The sequence below is a fragment of the Zingiber officinale genome, chromosome 8B (genome assembly GCF_018446385.1).
Source record: "Zingiber officinale cultivar Zhangliang chromosome 8B, Zo_v1.1, whole genome shotgun sequence".
NCBI lineage: Eukaryota > Viridiplantae > Streptophyta > Magnoliopsida > Zingiberales > Zingiberaceae > Zingiber > Zingiber officinale.
In genome coordinates, this window is record NC_056001.1 from 46,760,664 (window position 1) to 46,770,430 (window position 9,767).

General features: G+C 34.2%; 1 protein-coding gene across 1 annotated transcript; it reads right to left on the minus strand.

Moving 5' to 3' along the window:
- Positions 1–3,845: 3,845 nt before the first annotated feature.
- LOC122017501 lies at positions 3,846–4,749 on the minus strand. The gene is made up of 4 exons (XM_042575134.1): positions 4,614–4,749; positions 4,371–4,523; positions 4,192–4,290; positions 3,846–4,112 (listed from the first exon to the last, which is right to left on the minus strand). The coding sequence occupies exons 1-4, from the start codon at positions 4,617–4,619 to the stop codon at positions 4,056–4,058; spliced, it is 315 nt and encodes a 104-aa protein (XP_042431068.1). The 5' UTR covers positions 4,620–4,749; the 3' UTR covers positions 3,846–4,055.
- Positions 4,750–9,767: the final 5,018 nt, after the last annotated feature.

The following is a 9,767-nucleotide window of genomic DNA, read 5'->3' on the forward strand; positions in this document are numbered from 1 at the left end:
AGTATGTATGAGTCCTAACAAGTCATTAGCTCTTTCGCTGTGTCTACTAAATGGAGTCTTTGTTATCTTGCCTTGAAGACAAGATTCACATACCTCACATGATTCAAAATCAAATGAGTCTAAAAGTCCATCCTTATGGAGTTGGGATATGCGATTCTCATTTATGTGACCCAAGCAACAATTCCAGAGATATGTTTGATTTATATCATTAGTTTTGAACCCTTTGGTATTTATGTTATAGATTGGGTTTTCAAAGTCTAGAACATAGAGTCTATTCATAAGATGTGCACTGCAATAGAACATTTTATGAAATAAATAGAACAATATTTGTCCTTTATTACAAATGAAAAACCTTTCTCGTCTAAACAAGAAACAGAGATAATGTTCTTGGTTAAAGTAGGCACATAACAACACTCTTCAAGTTCTAAAACAAGCCCAGTGGGCAAAGATAAGGAATATGTTTCTACAGTTATAGCAGCAACTCTTGCGCTATTGTCTACTCGTAGGTCCACTTCGCCCTTCGTCAATGATCTACTATTTCTCAGCCCCTACATATTAGTATAAATGTGAGATTCACACCCGGTATCTAATACCCATGAAGAAGAAATAGATAGATTGACTTCTAGGTATAACTTGCAGTTCCTCTAGGTATATACCTGAAACAGAAGTCTCATTTCTCTTCCTTTTCAGTTCCTCTAGGTATAACTTGCAGTTCCTCTTCCAGTGTCCAGCCTCACTACAGTGGAAGTAGGTTCCTTCCTTAGCAACGCCACCTTTGAATTTCAATGCATAGGTCTTGCCCTTGCCTTTGTCTTGGGTCTTACCCTTACCTTTGGGCTTCTATTTGCCTTTGCTCTTTGACACCATCAAAATGGTACTAGGATTTGCCTTTTTAAGGTTGAGTTTAGCAATTCTCAACATCTTAGGCAATGGTTTGCCAATTTCATTCATGTTATAGTTCATGACAAATTGACGGTATCTCTCAGGCAACGACTGCAGAATAAGAGCAGTGGCCAATTCTTGGTCCAGTGGAAATTCCAATCTTTGTATGTTCTTCACATACTAGATTATTTTGAGCACATAAGGCCCTATGGGACTGTCTTCTTGCATCTTGTATTGAAATAGAGCCTTAGAGATCTCAAATCTCTCATGCCTTGTCTGTCCTTGATATAATTGTATACGATGTTCAACCATATCATAAGCATTCATGTTCTCATGTTCCTTTTGAAGCTCATAGTTCATGGTGACAAGTATAAGGCATGATACATCTAATGAATTATCTTGATGCTTCTTATAAGCATCCTTATCAGCTCTAATGACAGTAGTGGGGGTGGTTCAGGAATGAGCTGCTCTAGGACGCATAGTTTTCTTTCTTGCTTGAGAACTATTCTCAAGTTTCTGTATTAGTTAAGGAAATTAGCTCCATTGAGCTTGTCCTTATCAAGGAAAGATCGCAGAGACAATATTTGTTGTATAAGACGACATGGTGATCTACAATAATAAAATATAGAAATAAATATCATAATTCAAATCATTTAATTAGACCTTTAATTAAATAATTCTCCCATTGAATTGTAAAGTTTGGTAGGTGTAAGTCACTACTAGCTCTAAACCTACAAGTAATGACATTCAAGTGAGGCAAGATCTATATTATACTTCATCTTGAGTTAGGTTTGGCTAATCACCCAAAACTTAGTATAACTTAGGTAGGCAACGTGTACCAAATGGACAAGATCCATATTATACCTCATCTTAAGTTAGTTTTGGCTAATCACCCAATACTTGTATAACTTAGTAGACAATGTTTACCAATTACATTATAAGTAACTCTTGTATAACTAAGTGAACAAGACTATTTGGTCGTTTTCCCATCTCATGAAATCCATATTATAACTCATCTTGAATTAGTTTTGCCTAATCGCCCAAGACTAATATAATTTGAATTACATCGTATAGGATATGCTTCTAAGTCCTCAATTCAATTGAGGTAACGTAGTTAAGTCTCACCTAAAGTTCAATAGTCTGGCATTACAATTGTCCTGTCTACCAAGATAAAATGAGTCACTTTGCTTTAGCAAAACCTGACTATAAATTATCGAGGTAGTAGTGAGTACCAAACTTTAGTATGCATATTAAAAGGACCTAATTGCGATTAAACTACACATGTATCACATACAATTATAGCATATCATAGCATACATCAATATATATGCTAATTTAAACATGACATGGTTATGGCCCCATCAACTATGATCTTCTCAAGCCAATGAGAAGATCAAAAGGTCAACTTAGGTCAAAACATCTTCTCTAAGTGCCTCATTGGTCATTGTGTGTTGTTGTCCTTCTCCCTTTTTCACCATCGTCAAGTAGACTAGTTCATTTCTAATTTGTACATTACAAAATCTAAAGAAACCTCGAGTTACATTCGAGAGTAGTCTAAATTTACAACAAGAATGAAAAGGTGAAGGCACGACACGCAAGTCGTATTATGAATTACAACATACACACACATCCTATCACATTGGGGTTAAAGGTCATAACCATGCACTATGTCATATAACATTCATAATATTTTATGACATAAAATCTACTATGATTGCAACCAAGAATTATGAGCCACAACACCACGGCCCGAGACCATGTTGCCCATAAAACCTTTGGCCAAAATCTTGCTGTTCACAATAGTTTTAGCCGAGACCTTGTTGTTCACAAGATCTTTGGCCGAGTCCTAGTTTGGCCGAAACTTTGTATGACGGAGACCTAATTTGTCTGAAACCTTGTTTGGCCGAGACCGTTCTGTTCACAACAACTTTGTTTTGGTCCCAACAAAACAAAGACTCATAATCATGCATATCATAGTAATCATCTCATGCAATTTCTATATCACATATAAAAATCTAACTACAACTTAATATACGCCTTCTCAAGCGACTCTGATACCACTGTAGGGATATAGTGCACTAAACACGCAGAAAGCGCAATGGAAAACAAACTAGATCCTCTCCAGCAAATCCATGCAAAGGAAACCATATACTAGTTGTGATGAGATTTATACCTTTGTTGCATGCAATCCCGGCAACAACTTTTCTTTGGATGCAGATCTCAACGCGATCAAGTGTTCGTGCCTCTACGGTATCCACACGAACATGTTTCGTTCGTCTCACGAACTCACGATTTGGAGAAGAAACAATCTCGGTTGTGCTAGCAACCATCCAAGGAGGTTTCGACCATGAGAAGGGGAGGAAGAAGAAGAAGAAGCTCAAGAGTCACACTTTTCATCTTAATGAAAAATTCAATAAAAAAATCTATTTATATTCATCCAATAAATACCAAGGGTTTTTTTTTTCTTTGTATTCTTTTTAATGGGTTGAATTATTATATTGGATTAACCATTAATCCAATAATCCATGAGTTTAACTCATTAATCCAATGTGTCTAATTAACCATTAATCTAATAATCCAATGAGTCTAACCTATTAATCCAATGTGTCTAATTCAGATTGGACTCAATCCAATGACTGAAGTCATTTGAGTCTAACTCAATGAATAACCCAAAAAGTCTAATCATCTTATAATTTATTCTTAAGGCTAATACTAACAACATTAACCGATTTGGATTCAATATTATCCATGCAAAAGGAGCTATTGGTGTATGGTTTGAAAAATGAAAAACTAGAAGTTAGTATGAGACTCTCTACTTGATTTCTTTGAAATTTTAATAATGGAACAATTGGAAACCCAATATACGATGATGATATAGTATTCGAATCAACTAATACTGTATGTGAATCTGAGAGAGAGTGAATTCGAGATGAACCTTATAAATGAACTTCAACTCTTATATGAAACTTCAAATCGATCAAATAAAGTAGGCAAAGAAACTCCTTTGACACCGATAAACATAAATACAAAATTAGACAATGTGACTAAACTTGTAGGATTCAAGTAAAAATGTACTCAATTTATTACATGTCATCCCTTTTTAAACACCTTTTGCTACACAGCCAAATAATACACCCCAAGAGAAAGCAACAACAGAAGAACAACTCTATCACTCATGCCATGCAACTGAGACACAGACATCCTGCCCAAAAATTCTTTAGCAAATTCCTCTGCAAAAACAACCCAACAGAATAAGACAAGAAAATTATATATATATATATTAAAAAATAAAACATAAAATTCAGTTGCCTTCTTTGGTATTTGACAGAGGAGCTCTGGAGGTATCTTGTAAAGGTCATCATCTACAGCTCTTGGCTTGTTCTTCTTCTTCTCCTCCTTCTTCCTCTCCTGCAACAAAGCAAATCACCTTAAAACAAGAAAATGGTGGAAGAGTAATTCACTAATCGATCAATTAACTAATTACTGACCTGAGGCAGATGTTTGTAGGATCTGAGCACCTCGAAGAGCTCCTCGCCATCTTCCACAAAGAATTGAGCTTGCACAAACCCATCGACATGCTTCTCTTCATAGAAATTCCAGCTGCCAAAAGATGGAACCTTGTACGGCCCCTTCATCACATCCTACACAAACATATGCACACAAAGATTTAGTTTACAAATCCTTTACACAATCAGTAACGCTAGCTTCTTGAAAATTTTCATTGGTTGTACCTCCATTTTGGTGCTTTCTTTGACTGCAAAGGGAGACAAAGTGGTAGTTTGAGGCTTGATGGGTGTGGTGGCCTTTATAATGGTACTAAAGTTGGAGTTTTGGGAACTTTGAGGTAGGTAGCTGGCTAGCTAGGGCGCTCAACTCTCACGGCCATGGGAGGTAATTAAGCTTTCTCATTGCCATGCATGCTGATAAAGTTGAAGCTTTCATGATGTTGGCTGTGCCATGCAAGGGGCTCTTTTTAGGCTTTTGTTGTGCAGCAGGAGCATGTGTTGCTGCTACCTTGTCACCTCAAAAGGGAGGGAAGCAGCAGGCCAGGGCAGTCATGGATGGATGTTCCCTAAACATGCCTGGAGAATGCAAAAGAAAATTCACAAGAAAAAGAAAGAAAGAAAGAAAAGAAAGAAAAAGAAAAAGGGACTACTTGGTCAGTTAATTTGGATGGTCAAAGTAAGGTAAAAGTAGGCTAAGCAAGTCGATGTCAATAGGTTAGACAAGTTAGACAATCCAAATTAATTGAGTGGGTCGATCAATGTAGTCGATCTCAAAATATTGAGTTATGTGGATCAAGTGGTTCAGATCATGTAATCAAGATGGATGATTCAAACAAGTTGATCATGCCTAGTAGTCCAGAAACCATGTTGGGCCTTGCAGTTGCACCGTGCCGGGGTTTTGGTGCTTTTTGTTTTTACATTTCATGCAACACTTTTTTGAAGTTAAAAGCACACTTTAGATTGAATGTTAGATACGTATCATGTGCTAGAATAAATGAAAGAAAAAAAAACATATAGGACAAAATAAATATATATAAAAATAACTTGAGAAATTATTTTAACTACGAGTACAGTTCATACTAATTACATTATTTTAACTTAATGTTTGAGTTGCTGCTCGAATCGATCGATTTTAATTAGTTAAACTAGTGGTGTGAATAATTCATGTCTCTACTTAATTAGGTAGTTAAACTTGATTTTTCAGTGATCCTCATGAGCTACATGTGGTAAAAAGGCGATTCATTCGTCCCCAGTGCCCTCGTCAATCCGTCCCTAGGCCAACACGGAAGAGGTAAATTACGGGTGGCTACTAACCATTAGTGCAAATGGTCAAGACATGGGGGAGGTTATGCTCAGTCACGTCAAGTTTCGATCTCAATACCTCATGTGACAATACTCCATGTCTTAATCATCGCACCGCCCCGAGGGGACTGATCCGCATGAGCTACATGGTTCAGGTTTTGGTTGTGCCAAACATGAAATGAATGTGTCAAATGCGGGCCTAATAAGGATCGCTTACTTCATAATTTAGACAATCGTAAATTATAATTTAATTAAAATAACCCTCAAACTTTTAAATAAGAAACTGATGGTGAGCGCCAAAGTAAGAGACGAACCACATGGGACTAACATAAAGATGAAGAATCATGGGTTGATGAGGTGGCAAAAAGGGAAAGTCAGTGGTTATAGGAATTGTTTAGGTTTAATGATTTTAAAGTAGTAGTTATGTAGTTGAGTTAGTAGATGAGAGACAATGAGAAAATACAATAGCTCGGTGCACGAATTTCTAGTTAATACAAGTCTTACTGAAGGATTTTGTACGTAGTCTTACCTTATTTTGCATGAGATTATTTTCAAGATTTGAACTCATGACTCTAAGTCACACAGCAATAATTTTATTTTTACGTCAAAACTCTCCTTCATATTATTATAAAAATATAATAAATTATATACATAATAATAAATTATTATATTATATTAGACTCTTCAACAAAACAACTACAAGGATGAAACGAAAAGAAAATTACGAAAAGAAAATGAAAATTTTATCCTCTTTTCTAACCGTCTCGGCTAGCTCTAATAATAAGAAAAGGTAAAACAAGAGCTGCTTTTGTTGGAGAAGAAGAATGCCTAGGGTTGTTATTAGTTGGCTAGAAAACAACAAAAGGATGGGACGAAGAAGGGTTGTTACTCTTGAGAAGAGGAAGAATAAAAGAGAATTGCCATTGGAGAAGGAGAAAAAAAATAACTAAGCTACGGTTAGAAAGAAAAGAAAAATAGAGAGGAGAAGATAAGAAGAAGAAGAAAAGCCAACACCTGGAGACTTAATTGACGCGGTTGCGCATGTGGAAAAGAATTAAAAAAAAATCAATTTTCTCAAAGATTTCTTGACTTATTTTAAAGCGATTGAAAGTTTAATCCAACTAAACTTGATTCTATCATAACTTGACCAAATCAAAATTAAATCAATCCCGATTTAGACCAACATATTCTTTATCTTCATGCCTGCTCGATGGAATTTGTTTGACGGTAATTCCATTTTAAATCGTCACATTCACTTCGTGTTTGATATTAGATTTGTTGATTTATTTATTTTATTAAAAAATTTCAATACTTAGTAAAATTTATATAGATAATAATAATTAAAAAAATAAGGTTGGGTTATAGCCTAGGACGGGCCTAATGTGGATCTGTCTCTAGCGATATTATGAAGTTGGTGGTTAATATTGAGGAGTTAGTGGAGTATAATTAAGGGGTTAGTGTATTAGTGAGTAAGTTATATACTAGCCTATAAATAAGCTATTTGTTTGTCTGAATATATTGAGAAAATTTATTTTATTCTCCTAGCTCATCATTGACTCTTTTATTATTTTTCTTAACAATGGTATCAAATCTAAGTTTTGAAAAAAATCATATCTTCTGAAAGTTTTATACAACCAGTCATTTGTCGATTTGATGGTCACTATGACCATTAGAGCATTCTCATGGAGAATTTCTTAAGATCCAAAAAATATTAAACGGTCATGATTTCTAGAGAAGTAGACCGACAAAAGATGTTGTGCTAATAGATGCACAATTGAAGGATCTTAAAGTAAAGAATTATTTCTTCTAAGTTATTGATCGTTGAAATCAAGCAGATTCAAGCATTTCGTTCAGAGTTCGAAATGCTCTGAATGAAATCAGGATAATCAATTGCAAATTATTTTTCAAGAACAATGACTATCATTAACAAAATGTAGCTCCTTGGCGATAAGACAGAGGATGTTCTTATTGTCGAGGAAATTTTTCAATCTATGACACCAAAATTTAATTTAATTGTTTGCGCTATTGAAGAAACAAATGATGTAAGTCTATGTTCAATTGATGAATTACAAAGTTCATTGTTGGTTTATGAGCAGAAAATCAATCAATATGAAAAAGAGAAGCAGACATTGCAAGCTTAATTAAAACATCACTCTACAAATGATAGAAGTGATAGAAGATGAGGAAGAGGCAAAGGTCGAGGCAAAGGAGGTAGAACAACAATGATTATTAAAACCAACAGTAAAATCAATATCAAGAGAGTTATTTTCAAAGAAGAGATAGATGACGTGGAGAACATTATTCAACTACTAATAGAACAAAGTCAACAAACAAATCTAAAGTTGAATGCTAATGTCATAGGTATGACAATTATAGACCGAAATGTTATACTAATTTGAAGAAACATAGTAGAGATCAAACTAACTTTGTAACATAAAAAAAAGTCTCTTTTGATGATATGTCATGAGAAAGAAAAAATTTAACAAAATATATGATATTTAGATACAAGTTACCATGTGTCCAGTAAAGAAGATATTTTATGACTTGGATGTATCGTTCACAATTTTATCAAATTCGGTGATAACTTTACAATTTATGTTATGGGAAAAGGAAAAGTAACAACTTGCGAAAGAAAATTCTACCCATACTATTTCTAATGTTCTTTTTGTGTTGGATTTAAAAATAATTTTCTTAGTGTGAGTCAAATACAAGAAAAAAATATATAAGATTGCTATTAAAGAAGGAATTTGTCGTATTTAAGATGCAAAGTTGAGTTTAATTGCTAAAGTCAACATGATGGCAAATCATATGTTTCCACTTTATTCCGCACTACATTATTCTTGTTTTTCAACAAAATTAGATGATGAGGCATGATTATGACAATATCGCTATGAGCATCTAAATTTTAGTGGATTGAAAATTACTATAATATAAAAATATGAACACTGGCCTTCCTTAAATTACAACGCCTTCTCAAGTTGTAAAAAAATGTGTTGTTGGCAAACAACACCGTAATCAATTCCATAAAGAAAATCTTAGAGAGCAAAGGCGGCACTAGAGCTTGTCCATTTAGATATTTACGGGCCAATAACACCACATTCTAATGGAGGTAAAAGATACATAATTATCTTCATTGATGATTATAGTCACAAAATATGGATGTATTTTTTACAAGAAAAATTTGAAGCCTTTGCATCTTTTAAAACTTATAAAGTATTTGTTCAGAAAGAAATTGACAACTTGATAAAAAAAAAAAAAGTGGAACCGCCATATTAACAACTCCCACGCGACAACCCCATGTTGATGGAAGGAGGTTTATCAGGAGCACAAGTGTTAAGTGCATGATGGGATGAACATAGGCGATGCATTCCCTATGACTGGAACCCTACCCACTACGGGCAAACTACCATGCATTTACCATCTGTGCCAAACCCTAGCGACAATTGACAACTTGATTAAAGTTCGTACAGATCGTGGTAGAAAATATAACTCACATGAATTTATAAATTTATGTAAAAATCATGGGATCAAGAGGCAACTCACAACAACTTACACACCGCAATAGAATAATGTATGAGAGGAAAAATATCACTATTATGAATATGATGCAGAGCCTTTTGAGACAAGTGATATCTCAAAAAATTATGGTAAAAAGTAGTTAGTTGGAGCAGTCATATATTGAATAGAAGTCCCAAATTATCTCTTCAAAATATGATACCAAAGGAAACTTGGAGTGAAAGAAACATGTTGATCATTTTGAGATTTTTAGATGTATGGCATATGCTCATATTCTAAATGAAAGGATAAAGATACTTGACAACAAAGATTTTGTCTTTACTATCTTTGAAGTGGATGTTAAAGAATTAAAATGGAGAAATGATATGAATGATGAAATTATAACAATTGGAAAAAAAAAAAAATAATACATGTGAGTTATGTAATTTTCCTAAAGAACAAAAGATAATTGATGTAAAATGGATTTACAATACAAGACTAAACAATGTCCTTACATAATTACATTTCAAAGAGGATGGACCTATTCATATTTTTTGTGACAATTGTTTAGCAATAAAACTT

Excerpts from the sequence above, each read along its gene's own strand:
- LOC122017501 (XM_042575134.1), bottom strand. Across the intron at positions 4,291-4,370 it reads CCTACAAACATCTGCCTCAG|GAGAGGAAGAAGGAGGAGAA; the intron begins GTCAGTAATTAG and ends GCTTTGTTGCAG. Across the intron at positions 4,113-4,191 it reads TCTGTCAAATACCAAAGAAG|AGGAATTTGCTAAAGAATTT; the intron begins GCAACTGAATTT and ends TTGTTTTTGCAG.